Source organism: Eptesicus fuscus, chromosome 10, assembly GCF_027574615.1.
Source record: "Eptesicus fuscus isolate TK198812 chromosome 10, DD_ASM_mEF_20220401, whole genome shotgun sequence".
Taxonomy (NCBI): domain Eukaryota; kingdom Metazoa; phylum Chordata; class Mammalia; order Chiroptera; family Vespertilionidae; genus Eptesicus; species Eptesicus fuscus.
Window position 1 is genome coordinate 60,833,754 of NC_072482.1, and position 17,373 is coordinate 60,851,126.

At 59.5% G+C, this 17,373-nt stretch overlaps 2 protein-coding genes across 3 annotated transcripts; one reads left to right on the forward strand and one right to left on the reverse strand.

Moving 5' to 3' along the window:
- Window positions 1-56: 56 nt before the first annotated feature.
- SMPD2 (sphingomyelin phosphodiesterase 2) lies at window positions 57-3,331 on the forward strand. Its single transcript, XM_008157443.3, has 10 exons — window positions 57-590; window positions 787-883; window positions 976-1,052; window positions 1,409-1,502; window positions 1,632-1,721; window positions 1,966-2,048; window positions 2,177-2,309; window positions 2,401-2,505; window positions 2,677-2,830; window positions 2,928-3,331. The coding sequence occupies exons 1-10, from the start codon at window positions 541-543 to the stop codon at window positions 3,314-3,316; spliced, it is 1,272 nt and encodes a 423-aa protein (XP_008155665.1). The 5' UTR covers window positions 57-540; the 3' UTR covers window positions 3,317-3,331.
- Window positions 3,332-3,473: 142 nt separating this feature from the next.
- On the reverse strand, window positions 3,474-14,551 carry MICAL1 (microtubule associated monooxygenase, calponin and LIM domain containing 1). 2 transcript variants are annotated; one of them, XM_008157538.3, is made up of 25 exons: window positions 14,509-14,551; window positions 12,772-13,086; window positions 12,469-12,676; window positions 12,103-12,207; window positions 11,667-11,771; window positions 11,401-11,556; window positions 10,459-10,559; window positions 9,547-9,804; window positions 9,209-9,324; window positions 8,879-9,005; window positions 8,648-8,729; window positions 7,942-8,089; window positions 7,256-7,446; window positions 6,997-7,085; window positions 6,856-6,897; window positions 6,548-6,631; window positions 6,284-6,440; window positions 5,902-5,978; window positions 5,355-5,631; window positions 5,128-5,225; window positions 4,739-4,852; window positions 4,528-4,621; window positions 4,289-4,388; window positions 4,115-4,188; window positions 3,474-3,740 (listed from the first exon to the last, which is right to left on the reverse strand). In XM_008157538.3, exons 2-25 carry the CDS (start codon window positions 13,027-13,029, stop codon window positions 3,592-3,594), a joined length of 3,210 nt encoding a protein of 1,069 aa, XP_008155760.2. In that variant the 5' UTR covers window positions 13,030-13,086; window positions 14,509-14,551; the 3' UTR covers window positions 3,474-3,591. The 2 variants fall into 2 exon arrangements, with proteins under 2 accessions (XP_008155760.2, XP_054577635.1); XM_054721660.1 differs by having other exon boundaries at window positions 6,284-6,452.
- Window positions 14,552-17,373: the final 2,822 nt, after the last annotated feature.

Genomic DNA, 17,373 nt, shown 5'->3' on the forward strand with positions numbered 1-17,373 from the left:
CGCGCGGCCCCGCCCCCACGTCCGCCGGGCGGGGGAGGGAGGGGCGGGGCCCAGGGCGGGCGGCGGCGGCGGCGGCCCGGCCAGTTTGCCTGTTGCTGGTGGGCCGGGTGCGAGGCGGGCGAGGGCGCGCGGGCCGCCGGGGCCAAGGACAGCTTCGGGGAAGAGGAGCCGGGAGCCCCGCGCCCCTCGTGCCTCAGCCCGGCTCGCCGCCCATCCGAGTCTCCCCCCCGCGCGCGGGCCTCGCTCCCGGCCTTCGCCGCAGATCGCCTTTCCGGCTCGGTGGGCAGCCAGCTCGGGCCAGCAGCCCGGTTGCCCCGGTAACGCGGGCGTCTGTCTCGGATCGCGAGGGGGCCCCGGGCCGGAGCGGCAGGGGCTTGGGAGCCACCGCGGCTTGGGGGCCCCGGCCTTCCTGGGAGCGCGGGGGCGGGGCCGACCACCTGTGCGCGCCGCCCCGGGAGGAGGCACCGCCCCAGCGCTCGGGTCCCGACCGCGCCCGACGCGGAGGAAGCCGCCTGTCCCCTGTCCTCTGAGCGTCCCGCCATGAAGCCCAACTTCTCCCTGAGACTGAGGGTTTTTAACCTCAACTGCTGGTGAGTGCTTTCTGTGGGATCTGGGGCCACCGAAGGAGGAGGCCATCCTCACACCCGGGCCACGGCTCTACCCTGCCCTACAATCTCAGGGGGCGGGGAGAACCCGCACCTCCAAAACCCTCACCTGGCCCCAGCTAGTGGTGCCGGAGGGCTGAGCACCCCCAGCAGCCACCTCCCCTGGCCCTTCTGTCCTTAGGGGCATTCCCTACCTGAGCAAGCGCCGAGGAGACCGCATGAAGCGCCTGGGGGACTTTCTGAATGTGGAGAGCTTCGACCTGGCTCTGCTGCAGGAGGTGGGCAGAGGGGAAGCCCGGCTGGGAGGAGCGGTGGCTGCAGACCTTCCCCGAGGGAAGAGCCAGGCAGACTGCCTCCCCCCTCCCCCCAGGTGTGGAGTGAGCAGGACTTCCAGTACCTGAGACAGAAGCTGTCGCCCACCTACCCATCTGCGCACTACTTCAGGAGGTGAGAAGCCTGCTGGCGGGGAAGCCTGTTCTCAGACTGGAGGCTCTTGGCCCTGCCAGCCCGACCCTGTCCTGCCTGCACCCTCCTTCCTCTTCCCCAGCAACTTCTGTCTGGGTGTGGAAGCAGGGGAGGGTGGGACCAGGAAGATCCTAGCTCTTCAGCTCATCTCAGCCTTATCATCAGTCAGGTCACCTTATCATTCACCCCACAAAGGCTGGTACTTTGAGCTGTGTTCTGGGGCCGGTCCCAGCTGGAGACAGAAAGAAGTAGCTGATAAGTGCTGAGGCAGGGGAAGGGACGAGGACTGGTTCTTCTCTTCCTGCTTTTCTGGCTGTTAATGAGGACTTGTCTTTCAGTGGCATCATTGGCAGTGGCCTCTGTGTCTTCTCCAAACACCCAATCCAGGAATTCACCCAGCATGTCTACACTCTCAATGGCTACCCTTACATGGTATGCCTGACCTCTGACCTCTTCCCCACCCCTCACTAACATGGTAAAGGAGGCAGCCTTCCTAGGGCTGCAGGGAAGGGCAGAAAGAGGGTAGCAGCGCCCTGAGTTCCTGCCCCCTCCTGCCTGCAGATCCATCACGGTGACTGGTTCTGTGGGAAGGCTGTGGGGCTGCTGGTACTCCATCTAGGTGGACTGGTACTCAATGCCTACGTGACCCATGTGAGTAAAGCAGGCTGGCAGTGCTTAGGGCTGGGACAGGTAGCCTGGTCCTGGAAAAGAGAGATGGGACTCCTCTTGCTGGACTGCCTGGGGGTGAGGCGTGAGGGCAGGCTCTCATACAGTCAGTAGGCAAGGTTCACCCGTTTTTACCGAGCACCATGCCAAGAGACAGACACAAGCTTAATTTAGACCTTCCCTTGGGACACTCAGTCGCATCTGCTGTAATCTCATCTATCTTGCTCAGCTCCACGCAGAGTACAATCGACAGAAGGACATCTACCTAGCACATCGTGTGGTCCAAGCTTGGGAACTGGCCCATTTCATCCAGTGTGTGAGCCTGGGCTTGACAAGGGAAGTGGGATGGGGTCAGGGGCTGAGGGGTGGCCAAGGCCTCACTAATAGGGCAGAAGCTGGCTAGGGAAGAATTCTTGGCCTTACGCACCTGGTTTCCCCAGCCATACATCCAAGAAGGCTGACGTGGTTCTATTGTGTGGGGACCTCAACTTGCACCCAAAGGACCTGGGCTGCCGCCTCCTGAAGGAGTGGACAGGGCTGCAGGATGCCTATCTCGAGACCCGGGACTTCAAGGTGAGGGACTTGCCTGATTATCTCCCCACCTGGATGCGCAGCTGCTTTCCCACTTCCCCCGCGTCCTGGCACAAGCCAACTCTTCACCTAGGGCTCTGAAGAAGGTTGTACAATGGTACCTGAGAACTGCTACGTCAACCGGAAGGAACTGCAGCCATTTCCCTGTGGCATCCGCATCGACTACGTGCTTTATAAGGTCAGGCCTCTCCCCACAATGTGTCTTCACCCACCGTGTCTCTTCTCTCACCAACCTGTGTGGATCCTTTGTCCAGTCTAGTCTTAGTTCACTGAGGACTGGAGAATGGGATAGCCAGGAGCTGGTTCTCTGGGAAAACAATGTTTTCTCTCTGGCCTTTACTTTTCCCAGGCAGTTTCTGGGTTCTGCATCTCCTGTAAGACTCTCAAAACTACTACAGGCCTTGACCCTCACAGTGGCTCCCCACTCTCTGATCATGAGGCCCTGATGGCTACGCTGTGTGTGAGACACAGCCCACCCCAGCACAACCCGAGCTCTACCCACGGTGAGCCACCCCCACCCTTTCCTCTGGTCCCTCCCCACCACAGGGCAGCCCTTCCACTCTGACCCTCTCTTCTGTCCACTGCCCTGCCCTGTTCTAGGACCAGCAGAGAATTCACCATTGGTCATGGTGCTAAGGGAGGCTTTGACAGAGCTGGATCAGGCTGTGGCTCAAGCCCGTTGGTGGGCCACCTTTGCTGGCTACGTGATCGGTCTGGGGCTGCTTCTCTTGGCAGTGCTGTGCACCCTGGCAGCTGGAGGAGGGGTCAGGGAAGTTGCCATACTGCTGTGGACCCCCAGTGTAGGGCTGCTGCTGGGGGCAGGTGCCGTCTACACCTTCCACATGCAGGAGGCCAAGGGCTTATGTAAGGCCCGGGCTGAGCTCCAGCATGTGCTGGGAAGGGCAAGGGAGACCCAGGACCTGGGTCCAGAGTCTCAGCCAGCCTTGTTCCTGGGTCATCAGGAGGGGAGCAGGGCTGAGGACCAATAAAGCTTGGCACTTTGATGGCTCTGCCTTTTTTTCTTGTAGAGGCAGTGATGGGGGCCAATGGTCACAATCACTGTCACAATGTAGACTTCAGGCTCCGTCCTGCACTGCTCTCCCTACACATCTCCCCTCCCAGCTGCGGCAGCCTAAGTCCTGTGCGTGGCAGAAACACTTTTATTGTAAACTGAGGCCCTCTCGCAGGCAGCCCGGATGAGCAGGTGGCACTGTCCTTGGGTGGGGGGGCCTTTTAGGGAGGAAGGCAGGTAGCCCACCGTCCTCTAGCCCTGGGCCTCTGGCCCCGATGCCAGCTCGCTGAGCCGGCACTCCTCCTGGAAGCGGATGAGGGCATCTCGCTGGTTCACCACACTCACCAGCTTCTTCAGGATCCGCTCCTCAACCTGCCGATCGGCAGCTGTCTTTAGGCTTTCTGGAGGGAGAAGACGAAGCTTAGAGAACTGGGCAGGGGGGCAAGAGAGGCACGGCCTCATCCTGGCCTCTGTGATTTCTACAACCTGGCCTTTGTTTCCTAATCTGTAAAATTAGGTTTGTCAGCACCAGTGGTCTTCTAGCATTGTTTCACAGCGGCACCATGTTCAAAGGAAATCCTACACGAAAGCCCAGATGTGCAGCCCTGATTGAGCTGAAGGCAGAGTAGGGCTTGCCGCCCCTTCCGCTGGCCTCCTCGAGTGGCCTTAGAGGAACTCTGACCAGAGGACCATGTTGCTTGGTCAGTATCTGAGATCACAAGGCTCCTGCGAACTCCAGCCCCATGATGTCTGCCTCTCCCCACAGCCTGCGCACCTTCCCGGTTTATGTAGCCTCGAAGCTCCTGGTCCAGCTGCCACTGTTTCTCCTCCAGGCTCAGCTCCTGTACCCTGTGGAGGGCAGGGATAGAAGGGGCACGGCTGTCCCTGGTGCCCAAGGACTTAGCTGGGGCCTGGCTCATAAGCCACTGTCACCTCCCAGGCCCCTTACTTGATCATGAGCTCAGCCTCCTCAGCCACTAGGCTGTTCTTCTTCTCCACGAGGTGGAGCAGCTGTTTTAGCCACAGTGCCTTTTGCTCTTCGGGGGAACCTGAGGAGAAAGAAGAAGGGGAATGGGTGGTCCGGAGGCCTGCAACCAGGGCCAGAGTGGTTGGGGGGATCGCTGGGGGCTGTACACAGTGCCAGAGGCAGAGGGGTATCCCAGCCTCTCCTTCCCCGGCTTCACTCACTGCTCTGGTCCCTCAAGGCCAGCTCCACCTTCATCCCCTCGGCCTCCAGCTCCCTCAGAGCGGCCTCAATCTCATTCAGGCGCCGCTGGATGCTCTGGGGGAGATGAGAGGAGACCCAGAAGTCTGGATTGTTCAAGAATGGGGCACTGGAGAAGCTCTGGCCCCAGCCTCACACCTCAGCCCATCAGGACTGGGGAGCCCTAGGTCCCACCTGGGCCTTGCAGAATCTCTTCATCTCCTCCTCCTTAGCACGGCGCAGCAGAGTCCGCCGCCAAGTGGGGTACTTGTCCAAGGTGCCTGAGTTCTTGGCGAAGGTCAGCAGAGCCTGTGGCAGGGTCAGACCAGTCAGGGGCAGGGCCCGGCCTCTTGGTGGATAGGGCTTGGGGAAGATTGGTTTGGAAGGGGCCAAAAGGAACCTGGGCTGGAAGTGGGGTGAGTTCTGGTAGAAAAGGTGGAAGCTTAGGGCTATGAAAGAGTCAGACTCGGGGGGGAAGACCTTCCAAGAACAGGGTTCAGAGGCGTGAACAAGCTGTGGGTTTCTCCTGTGGCGGGGGGTGGGATGGCGTGAGCAGAATAGGTGGCCAGGTTTCTTCCACTCACCTGTTCCATGTCTGAGTCCAAAGGTACGTCTTCCTCTTCCTCCTCTTCCTCTTCACTGGAGGAGGGGTTTTCTTCCTCCTTCTCCATGTCCATGAGAACTGAGCAGAGAAGGAGACGTGACCTGGGGTCCCCAATCTCCCTTTCCGTTCCCCAGCATTCCCCTCCAGGAATCCCAGCACCACCCCCCATCCCCACCCTGGGTCAGCACCTCTGGGCAGAGCGGTTACCTTGAGGGCTCTGGATTGGCACTCCCCATCCCAGGAAGCTGCCCTCCAGGGCCTGGCGGGCCAAGGCAGAGCAGCTGCGGGGGGGCTTGGGTGGAGGCTCCATTTCCGGGTCAGGGGTCAGAGTAAGGGAGGACAACCTCTCCCGTTCTGGGCTGGAGAGGCGGATCAGCCGACGGATGGGCTGGTTGGGGCCTGGGACAGGACTGGCCCCCTCCTGGGGGGCCGTGGGAGTCGAGGGGCCGGATGGCATGTTCTTCTCACCTGGAATGGGGCGGTCCTAGAAAAGCCACCGTGTGGTCTGGTCAGTGACCTGCCCGGTGCAGGGCGGAGGCTTCCCCTTTAGACAAACATGGGCCCTGGAATTCACTCATTTACTGGACAGTGTCAGACCGTGTTCTGAATACTTGGGCTGCAGCAGTAAGTGAAACAGCACAGAAATCCCTCCCTACATTCTAGTGGAGCACATTCAGTTCCCCCGGCAAAGCCCTCTGGGCTTGGCGAGACGCTGTTCCTGTTCCCGTCCCCAGCGCACACTCACAGCTTTTACCTGACTCTCGGGGCCTCTGTCGTTGCCGTCCTCTGTGTGCCCTGGCTGGGGCAGGTGCTGGAGGCAGTAGAAATGTCCTGGGGAGGGTGGAGAGGGGGGGAGACATCAGATGGAGGCAGCACAATGCCGAGAGACTCCATTTATCAGGGAAGGTGGGGTGACAGGACTCGATTTGCAGGTGAACTTCTGTTAGCCTCCTGGTTCCTTAGAACCCCACATGTGGGGCTTTGGAGGACACAGATATGAGCTCAGGGGAAGCAAGGGCCATCTTGAGCCTGTTTCCACCTCATGCCCAGCACTCCAATCCCCTCCACCTTTAACTCCCTGCCTCCGGGCAGGGCCATGCCCTAAGTCCCTCTCGGGGCCTCCTGGGCCCACTCACCATCTTCTGGGTGCTGTCCGTAGCTACCTGGCCACAATGTGGCCTCACAGACATGGCAGCAGAAGCAGCTCCGGTGGTAGAAACGGCCGTCGGCACACAGGCGTTCCAGGATATAGAGGCGTTCCCCACAAAGCGCACACAGCTCCTCGCCACCAGCCTGCACCGGTCCCTATGCCACAGGGTCAGCTGGAAAGTTCTCTCCGATCCCTGAAACGCCCTCCCTGACCTCAAGCCTCTGGCTGCAGGCAGGGCCCCCATTCTCACCTCCTGGCTGTGTGATGGGGGTGTCAGGGGTACACCGGCCTCTGGGACAGGTGGCTCCTCGGTACTGGGGGACTCGGCCTCTACCTAAGGAGGTAAGTGTTCAGGCCGGGAGGGAGAGGTAGAGGCAGGATCAGCTGGGGAGTGGATGTGTGCAGATGAATAGGAAGGGAAGGGGAGTGCGACTAGGAAGGGAGACCACAGAGGGGTGGGTGGGGGGAGCAATACATGGGGGCACAGAACAAGGGGAAGTGTCCCGGGAAAGGGACGGGAACATGGGACGGGACTACCCAGCCCTTGCAGGTATTTACCTCCAGGCGTGGCTTCTTGCCACCTGCATCCTCCCCGTTTTCCTGCAACAAGTCCTACACTCAGCATGGGGCTCTGCACCACCAGTCCTCCCCTTCCCCCATCACCCCATGACCCCCACTAGGAACCGCCGCCCAGACCACCTGGGCCCGGCTCCGTTGCAGGGTCCTCTGCAGTTTGCCAAGGAACAGTACAGCGCTGGAGGTCCCCAGGGCGCCTTGGCTGACAGGGCCTGCAGAGAGTTGGGGTATAAGGGTAGATGGGGCCATACTGTGCCCCCATTATAGACCAACCACACTCTGGCCCAAAGGGACACCTCTCCCAGGCTGTCCCTCAGAAAGCATCCTCTCCTCTGTCTCTGTCTCTCTCTCACACCCCTCCTGGTCCGGCCCTCCAGTTCACCTGGGCTGTGGCTCGTGCTTTTGAAGGCGCTGTGAAAGTGGCTGAGGTAGGCGATGAGGCCCAGCGGGTCACTTCCTGCCACCACTGCCTGTGCGGACAGCACGGGTGTGATGCCCAGTTCATGTTCTGCCATCTTCAGCGCCCAGCCCGTCGCTTCCAGAGCCCCAACTCCCTGCAGCTCTGAGGGTTCCCTGTGGGTATCAGGGAGAGAAGCCAATGGGAGACCAGAACCTGACCCCATCACAGGGGGAGATGGTGGGTATAGGGATGGTGGGAAGGGCTGCGGGAGTGCAAAGGCAGAAGACGGAAGGGTTATTCTTTCCTGTGCTATGCTGCCGCCGCCACCATCACCACCACCACCACCACCACCACCACCACCACCACCACCACCACGACCCAAGGGCAACCTCTGGCTTGGGGATCTCTACCACTCACAGAGCTGCCCCTGTTGATTCTTGCATGTGATTCTTACAAGAGTCTCAGGCAGGAGGGCAGGCAGATTCAGGCAGGAATACTATCCCGAGGGAGGGGAAGTGGCTTGGGCCAGTGGTGGTGCTCAGCTGGGTGTGCTAACTCCCACACAGTGATCTCCCACCAGCCCATACTGCCTGAAGTAGAGGGCGGGGCAGGGGTGTGAAAGAGAGGTGTGGTCTGCCAGGGACCCCTGAGCCTAATTTGCAACTCACAGTAGGCCAGGCCGCAGGCGGTTCACCAGGGCGCACAGAGCCCGCCCATCAGCCCAGGAGGAGGAAAGGTTGGTGACATGGACGCCAGGGTAGCCAGCCGTCTGCTCCTGGCACCAGCGTAGCAGTTCCTCCTGTGTGCCCACCGACCCTGGGAGAGGAGGGCGTGCTGTGCCCAAGGCCCCTTGGCTTGCAGAGAGCCTGTTGCTAGGGTGTAGCTGGTAGAAAGATGGAGGCAGGGCCCCACCCCTATTAAGGGCACCAACCTAACACCATCAGCAGTACCTCCTTCATCCCAATTTTCCCAAAAAAACAAACAAACCCTTTTCTGGAATAAAGTGAGGGAATGAATAAGGGGAAATCACTGCTAGCCACATGGACAGCAGCAGGCTATGAACTGAGGGGCAAGGGAGGCCCAGAGGCTCAAAAAAGAGGTGGGCTTGGAGTCTACAAGGCTGGGAGGGGTCGGGCACCGGGCAGCTGCTGTGGAAGTGGTGGTCGAAGTTCTGAAATACTTCACACACTGGCCAACAGCTGCTGCTGAGAGCTCCCCTGCCCCCCTCCACTCTCCAGATGCCCCGAACTTGCCCACCATCAATAATGCTCCCGTGCCTGCTCCGGCCTCAAGCGGCAGCTGTTCTGTAAGTTGGTGCTTGAGCCTCGCTGGCTGGTCAAGATTCTGGCCATGCCTGGAGGAAGGCCTGCTTACCACGGTCAGGCTTTCCCGAGTCAGTGCTGTCCTTCTTCCTCTGCACGGGCTCCTTGGCCATCACGTCATACAGGTCTCGCACCTACGGCAGCCATTTCAGGTCTCCAGGCAGGCCGACCCTCCTGGGGCAGGGCTAACTGGAGGGCAGGACTGCGCTGGTCTGGAGGAAAGGCCTGCCCTGGAGGAGGGGGCCCACCTGGGAAGTGTGGTGAGGGTGCCAGGGATGCTGACCTGATTGGAGGATACAGCCCGGAAGTTCAGGTTGGGATAGCGCGTGGCTGGGTCCAGCCCATACTGGGCCAAATTGCGGTGCATGTTTTCCGGGGATGTCTGGGACAGGAGCTGGTACAGGCTCTCACTGGGGTGGGAGGGGAAAAGGTGGGGGGCAGGGACATGAGTCAGAGTGCCCCCGTCAGCAAGCACCCCTCTCTTTTGTCCAGGCCCCCATCTATTCACCCAGCACCCCCCTCCCTCCACCAACGCACCACCCCCACCTCCCACCCCCCCACCCCCGTCCTATAGCTAGCCCTTTCCTGCCCCACCCCCTAACTCAGGCCTCACCGCTCTGCCAATACTTCTAGGGGCTCAGCGCCCTCTGCCCACCGCTTCACCATCCAGGCGGCATCAAAGGCTGCCAGGAAGCCCCGGGCCACTCCAGTGCCCAGGGGCCAGAAGGGCTGCAGGGTCAGAAGGATAGGAAGCAGCTCAGAGTCCCACAGGAGTGTCCAAGCCCAGATGCTCCCAAGGTCATAGCAGAGGGGGTTCCGCCCCACAACAGGCAAACTTTTCCCCCCTCCTACTCAACCATGGAACCCCTGTGTCTCCTTTAAAGGAACCCGTTTCTCTAAACATCATTAAACCCCTCCTCCTCCCCCACTCAGGGACCTCTGACCCCTCACCTCCACCAGGCAGTCCCCCACCAGCCCCAGCAGCAGGCGGGCACCATGCTTCTCCTGCACACGAGCAGAGCTATCCGCCCGCATCATGCTTGTGAAGTCAAAAGCAGAGACATCAGGCCTCCCACGGGCGTCTTGGGCGAACTCCAGCTTCCCGAGCTTGCCCTGGGTGGCGAACTCGGCAGCGGCCTGGGCAAAGCGCTGCAGAGCCTCGGGCACCACATTGGCATTGCTCAGCAGCCGCTCGGTCTCGGGCCAGTCCTGCAAGGCCAGCAGATCAGAACCAACGGCAACGGGGCAGCCCTGTCCCCTTGAGTGTAGAAGGTGTACATGCTCAGGCCCCCAGAAGGGGCTTCCCCAGGCTGCACAGCCGCTGAAGGCTGAGCTGGGCCTGGAATTGGAGTGTCCTGCCTGCCAGCCGCAAGCCCCTTCCTCAGCACTCACCCGGCTCCTGAGCCCAGAACCATGCTGCTGTCATACACTTACTTCGGACAAGTCACTGAATTTCTGAGAGCCTCAGTCTTCCCATCATTTAGAAATCATACGCCTAACTTCTCCAGATCCTCATGAGAATTAGGTGAGAAAATGCAATGCTATAAAGCTCTCAGGCACCCAGGCACCATTCTAGGTACTGGGAAAAACCAGCAAACAAAAGAGAGCGAGGCAGAACCCCTGCCCTCATGGCGCTTACTTCTGTAGGCCTGTGGCTGGTATCAGGTGTTTAGCCCAGAGTGTGGCTCAGACTACCAGCCATCCCAGGGGAGAGGAGCTCATTAAGGGGGAGGAACAGTCAAAGCAGAGGCAGGGCAGGCTCTCTCCACACCAGGGGTGGAGGGTAGGGCAGACCATGTCCCGGCCTGGCCTCCATCTCCCAGGGCCCACACCTAGCCCCTTCCTACCTGGGCCTGGCCTCACCTGGCGTAGCACCCCCAGACGCAGCAGGCACTGCTTCTTGGCTGTCATCACAAAGTAATGTGTGTCGTCCTTGTAGTATACGATGTTTTCCAGATCAATGCCTGGGGGGCGGGGCAGGGGGGCAGGGTATGTGTCTCCTCCTTTTATATGTTGCCTCTCCAAACACTGGAGCCATGCCTGACCTCTCTGACTACAGTGGATGCCCCCCACACAGGAGCCCATGAGTTCTGATGGCACAATAGACCATCTGTCCCAGGCCCGGGAGGCCTGAGGGCATGGAGCAAACAGAGGAACTTGGGTGGGGCAGCAGCTGGGAGACCTGCACCACCTGGCCACATGCTTCTGGATGACAGCCTGGCTTCTTGAACTAGGGCAGTGATGGCGAACCTATGACACGCGTGTCAGCACTGACACGCGTAGCCATTTCTGATGACACGCGGCCGCTGAGGCAGCCACATGCCGAGGATGAAACATTTGCTGCTCCTGAGGATGAAACATTTGCGAAATAATGTTTTTTCCTCAAAGTGACACACTATCCGAGTTATGCTCAGTTTTTTGGCCAAGTTTGACACACCAAGCTCAAAAGGTTGCCCATCACTGAACTAGGGTGTGCATGCCCCAAGGGGTTTGGCAGCGCAACACCAACATAAACATAGGGCATCTTCTGGAAGTGCCAATTTCATTTTGAATTTGTTATCGCTTATATATTAGCATATATGAGACAGCGCAAAGCAAAATCCCACGCATTTTGTGAGAGATTTCCAAGACATGTCATGCTGGATAGCAAAGTGGGGCTGTGCCTGCTGAATCTCCCAGGGGCACCGGTTCTTTGCTGCCAAGATTCCTTGGGACTGAGGACAAGTCTGGGCGGGCAGGAGAAGCGGGAGCCAGCCCACAGGCAGGCAGGGGGAGGGACCCCCCATGACAGAGAGGGGCCCTGACCTGTGGCTTTGAGCAGGCTCTGGAAGAAGCTCTGGTTGTAGATTCTGGCCACACCGCTGATCTCGGGCACCTGTGTCTCTTCCACGGTGCGCCTGTTCACGAAGTTGACCGTGATGCCAATGGCCAGTTTGCCACGCATTTCTCGTACTGTAAAGCCTAGAGGTGGGGGCGGGCGAGCAGTGGCGGGACGATGAGGGGGATAACAGCCTCGAAAGGCCCACGAGAAGCTCAAGATGCTGACGACTTCTAGGAAAGGGCTCACTCACCTTCAGGAACGAATTTACCTCCAGCAGCAGAGATGAGGACATCGAATTCGTAGTTGGCCAGTTGAGCAGGGGGATTGGGCTGGAGCTGGGCACGCCAGCCACTCCCTGAGGCAAAGGGTGTGAGAGGCACAAAGGTGTGGGAGTCTGAAGGGGCCCCTATAGTCCCAGGACAAGCCAGTGACATCATTAAATAAATGTGTTACAGGGCTTCATGGTTTAGAAAGCAATGATACACTGTCGAATTGTACCCGTGGGAAGTAGGGAAGGAAGGGAATATTACTCCCATTTTACAGATGCTCAAAATGAGGCTCCGAGTGGTTGGCACAGGCCACGCTATTAGAAAGGGAGACTCAGCTGACTCCCCGCCCCACTTTTTCTTCCACGCGCCAAGATGTCCCCGGCAGAAGGCGGGTCTCAGGAGCAGAGAGGTACTCACCCTTTTTGGGAGGGGGCTGGAGGCCAGTGAAAGTGACACCCCAGTGAATTTCCACTCCCAGCAGCAATGCCACTTTCAACAGAAGCAGCTGAAGCTGCCGGATGCCTAGAAGGGAGAGGACATTAGGAACAGGGACCCAGGACCACAGAGCCTCCCCTAGCAGCAGCCTGTGTCTGGTCAGAGCTGGAAGTCTTAGAGGTCACTCCATCCGACTGCCCATTTCACAGACGAAGGACCGGAGTCCTGAAGGCCACCCAGATGCACGGAATCGGGTCCACTCTGCCTCTTGGCTGGCCCAGCAGACCCCCCACAGGGCTGTCTCTAACGCGGGCTCACAGCCCACGCAGGCCGCCAGGTGTTACTCACTGACGTGGTCCAGGGTGCCTGTGCAGAAACGCCCGTAGAACTTCTTGGCACCGAGTGCCCGAAGGTCATGGATGGTGAACGGCCAGAGGTGGAGCACGTTGTGGCGAGAGAACTTGGTGCGCTTTTCCACCAGCACCACACGGGCCCCCAGCAGCGCCAGCTCCACGGCAGCCCGCAGACCACAAGGGCCAGCGCCCACCACCAGGCACTGGGAACGCACAGGACCGTGTGGGCATGGCGTCCCGGCTCCCTCCTCCGACTGTCCCCACTCTCCAAGCCCCATCCCAGGCACCACGTAGTCACCTTCGTGTTGGTGCAGGCCTGGCCCTGCTGGTACACAGCCTGGCTCGCTCGCTTGTCCAGCTTGGCCCACAACGACTTGGCGCTCCAGTAGTTGAGCTGAGCCTTGATCTTGTGGTACTGGGGCAGCCCCCCACCAGGCTCCAGCTCCAGGGCCTGGCATAGCCCCTGGAAGCTGCTCAGCACATTCTGACACAGCTGGGCCTGCAGGAAACTCTCAAAGTGGGCATGTGCTGGGTTGGTGGACGTGGGTGAGGCCATGGAGGCCCCTGGATCCCTCAGGGAAGGGAGGAGCTGGACAGAAGAAGCACGAGGATGCTGGAGAGGAGGGAAGAGAAGGAGGGGCGGCTAGAAAAAGGAGGAAGGCAAAGGGAAGGGGAGGAGAGGAAAGCAGGCCAGGTCCTCCCCTGATTGGCTCTGCTGCTCTCTCCCAGCCCACTCCCAATCTGCTCCATAGACAGCTGCCGTGCCTTCCAAGGGAAACCTGCCAAATTTGGAAATGAAAAATCGGCAGTCCTGTGCACAGAGGGCACACAAGAGGCCAAGGAGCCACCAGCTCAGTTTTCCTGACCAGGGAGATCCCTGCTCCCTCTCTGGGCCCACAGGGCAGAAAGCGGAGTGCGGCAATTCCTCAGACACGGGCAGGGCCTGGGAGCCAGGAGAGCCTCCCTGTGGTGCAGACAGGGGCAGACCACAGACCTGCCACCCCAGCTGCTGGGCACACGTACTCCCCTAACCCACGCCTCCCCGTGCCAGGTGACCCTGATGGCCTCCGTGCCACGTGGGTGTGGGGTGTGTCTTACACCAGGGGCAAAGTTTTTCTCCTTAGGGGCAAAGTTTTTCTCCTTGGCACTGGTGATTTCCTCCGGAGGGAGGGGAGAGGCGGTCTGTGACGGCGAAGGTTCCACTTCCCACCACCCCAAGTGCCTCAACAAACAGCGGGAGGATGTTGCATGTTACAAGTGACTGGGTGAGGGAGCGCTGGGCCCATTTCTGACTCACTGCGGTCAAACACACTTCCCCTGCGAGACTCGTCTTCCCCAGGGGGCCTCCAGGGCGGTCTGGGGGCGACAGCCGCCTGGTCCCCCCTCCCAGCTTCCCTTCCTCCCATCCCCACCCCAGACCCATCCCCATCCCCTGTGGGCTCAGGCGTGCTCTCCTCGGAATTTCCCAAAACAAGGCCTCCCTTTGTCCCCCGCTCCCTGGCTCGGGCCCCCACGCACACTGAGGAGTGAGCGGGGCTTTCTCGCGCTGGGACCCGGCGGAATGAGGGCGCGGAGGGCGGGGTGGCCGCTGGGGGAGTGAGGAGCGGCGCGTGGCCTCGACGGGCGCAGCTCCCCGGGATCGATACCCCTCTCCGCCGCCGGCCGCTCCGGGTCCCAGCCTCGCGGAGACCCGCGGGCCGGGCCCACGGGAGGTCAGGGCCGCACAGGTCTCCCGGGGGTGGCGGAGAGGAAGGCCCCGCAGACAGAGTGGCGGCCGAGCCTGGAAGCGCCGGGACGCAGGGCGGCGCGGGCTGGAGAAGTCGGGAAGGATGGAGAGGAGCTGGACCGCGGCGGGCGGGGGGCGGGGGGGACTCTCACTCCGGACGGGAAAGTCTGGAGAGGGGCGGGGCGGGGCGGGGGCGACAGGAGGGGGGTCCGGGCGCCCAAGATCCCCTTCACCCAGAAGCCACCCCACCGCACCCCCCCACCCCACCGCGGGCAGGGGGTGCACAGCTGGCTCAGCTGCACGACTTACCCCGCGGCTCCGGAGCCGGGTGGGGCCGCTTCCTGCCGGCCGGTGGGAGGGCGGGGGCGGGGCGGGGGGATGGGAGGTGGGGGAGGCGCGGAGAGGGAGGCGTGGAGGGAGCGCGGGCTTGCGGGGCGGCGCGCGGGTGCTCCGGGCCGCGGAGTTCTGCGTGTGGGCTTCCACGGAAGCTCTGTTCGCGCCTCATTAGCATCTCATTACCCCGCGATCGCCGGCTGCGGGCGGCCCGGCCCGCCCAGTCCTCTGGGTGGTGCCCGAAGGCGTGGCACCTTAGGTGCCGGGTTCCGCTTGGGGGCCGGAGACCCGGGCCGGGCCGGGCCGGGCCGGCGGGGGACGCGGAGCCCGAAGTCCCGGCGTTCTGCCGGGGCCTGGGTCCGCAGAGCGGCTCCTCCCCGGCGGCGAGGCCGGCATCCTACCCGCGGGTCTCTCCGGGCGCGGGGCTGGGCGAGAAGTTTGCGGAGCTGGCGGGGCCCGGGGGGCGCGGGAAAGGCTGCGCGGTTTCGCCTCTCTTCCCGGGACATCCACGGCCCGGCGCCCCGCGTGGGAGTCCAGCTCCTGGTCCGCCTCCCCTGCGACAAGTCCGCCCCTAGAGCCCGCCTGTGGGCCGTGGGCACCGAGTCAGCCCGGGGAACTCGGGAATCTGCAGCCTCCCCGGCGGCAGGAGCCGTGAGAGCACACAGCGGGGCTCGGGAGTGGGGGAGGGTGGTGGTGGGGTGCCCTCCTGAGAAAGGGGGCACAGGAAGGGGTGTGGGAGAGAGACTGGAGTCCCGGTATTCAAGGAGGCCTCGGAGTGAGGACCCTCAGAACTGTCATTGCTGAAAAGGGCTGGAGAGACCTATGGGATCCACTTCCTCATATTCCGGACGAGGAAACTGCCTGAGCGTCAAGGCACTTGTCCAAGGTCATTCATTCCACTAGTTGATATTAATAAAACACCACTTCTCATTAACTGAGTGCCTGCTGTGAGCATTCCCCTAATCTCCATTATCACCACAATCCCATTTTACCAAAAAGGAAACTGAGGCTCATAGAGGTCCTGGGGCCTGCAGCAAACAAGTTGCACGCAAGGGGCAGAGCTGGTGTGGGGCCCAGGTCTACCTGACTCCACGGTATCGGTGTTGATAACAACATGACAAATGAAAGGCTGGCATTATAGGAAGCTGTTTCTTGTTTAGAGCAAGTGACACTGTTACACTAGAAACACCAACAACACAGAGGAGTGAGTGGGAGGTTCGCCGTCTTTGAGATCCAGGGATCAGAGAGAGGGGGTGCCCCAGGGCTCTTTCTCTTTAGTCTCACTGTGTATTTCGTCTGGAAACCCTCTGAGACCCAGGCAGACTGGAATACTCACTGCTCCCAGCTTGAGCTTGAAGCCGGCAGGGGAAAGCGCCTGCTCTGCCAGCACAGGCGGGGAACTCAGCCAGGTCACGCTCAGGAAACTAGGGCAGCCTCCCAGCTGGGCCTAGCCTGGCTCTGGAGTGTGACTTGTCAGTTGGCTTGAAACAAATGTGCCAAATATTAGACACACCCAGATTTAAGTACATATTATTAGAAGCATTCTAAAGTCCACTATAAATGAGTTACCAGGCTCTTACAGACACCCATTTCCCTCTCATTAGCGGAGGGTAACAACCAACTGCTTGGACTTAGCACATTCGCAAAGCCCCAACAGGGTCTGGCCCTTGATTCCGTGGCTTCCATTGCAGTCAAAGGCGGGGTTATGTGGCTCTCTGAAGGGCAAATGGTAAGATTTGTCTTTAAAAAAGACCACAGAACAATAATGACTTCACCAATACTGAAAAACTGCTGACGTGAAGTTTCACTTTATGTTAAATATACACACGGGAGCATGAAGCAATGAGGAATATTTTGGTCTGTAATCCAGATTCCAGCTTTGCTTCACCAGGAGATCCACGTATGACCTTCAGGAAGTCACCAACCACGATGCTTCTGCCTTATCACCTCTAAATGGAGACTGTATAATTACTCAACCTCCTCAGCCCGTTTGATTCTACAATCCTATTATTCAATGTTGGTGACTCTAAGAAATGTACCAACTAGAAGATCCAAAGCAAGTTCTATTTAAAGTTTCTTCAAAGAGAAAAAAATGACCTCTATTAAAACGAAAAGAATAAATTTATTATTAATCTATAAGTCTTTCTCTTCTTAATTAGAATCTTGAGTCATGATCCATATTATATGTGCCGTATATAAACTAAAAATACTGGCACAATCACATCAGCCAGCAACCAAGTGGCTGATACATGAAAAATCAGTTTTAAAGGAACCTGATTTTAATGTTTTTGCAAATAATACTGCTGGCAATGGCCATGGTTAAAAACCTAAGCTATTAAGACAGGACCTATTCCTTCTAATTCACACCATGTTCTGTCTTCCTTCAATGCCATCCATACCTCACCTCCCAACCTCTCATTTCCTGAGCCTGGAGCCAGAAATTCGGTCCCTGGCAGGGCAGGTGGCATGTCTGACACCCTGCACCTGTGGTCAGTTCGTTCAAACAACACACCCCTACGCCTGGGCTGGGAGCTGTGGCTGCAGTGTGACCAGACAGGCATAGCTCCTGATGTAAAAATAGTTACAGCCGAAACCGGTTTGGCTCAGTGGATAGAGCGTCGGCCTGCGGACTCAAGGGTCCCAGGTTCGATTCCGGTCAGGGGCATGTGCCTTGGTTGCGGGCACATCCCCAGTGGGGGGGTGTGCGGGGGGAAGCTGGTCGATGTTTCTCTCTCATCGATGTTTCTAGCTCTCTGTCCCTCTCTCTTCCTCTCTGTGAAAAATCAATAAAATATATTTAAAAAAAATAAAAATAAAAATAGTTACAAACTAAGCCAAATG

Coding starts and splice junctions, on each gene's coding strand:
- SMPD2 (XM_008157443.3), top strand. CDS start 541: ATGAAGCCCAACTTCTCCCTGAGACTGAGGGTTTTTAACCTCAACTGC. Junction 2,310..2,400: donor TCGAGACCCGGGACTTCAAG/GTGAGGGACTTG, acceptor CTCTTCACCTAG/GGCTCTGAAGAAGGTTGTAC. Junction 2,831..2,927: donor CAACCCGAGCTCTACCCACG/GTGAGCCACCCC, acceptor GCCCTGTTCTAG/GACCAGCAGAGAATTCACCA.
- MICAL1 (XM_054721660.1), bottom strand. CDS start 13,029: ATGGCCTCACCCACGTCCACCAACCCAGCACATGCCCACTTTGAGAGT. Junction 11,772..12,102: donor CCAGCCCCCTCCCAAAAAGG/GTGAGTACCTCT, acceptor CCTTTGCCTCAG/GGAGTGGCTGGCGTGCCCAG. Junction 9,325..9,546: donor TGGGGGACTGCCTGGTGGAG/GTGAGGGGTCAG, acceptor CTGACCCTGCAG/CCCTTCTGGCCCCTGGGCAC.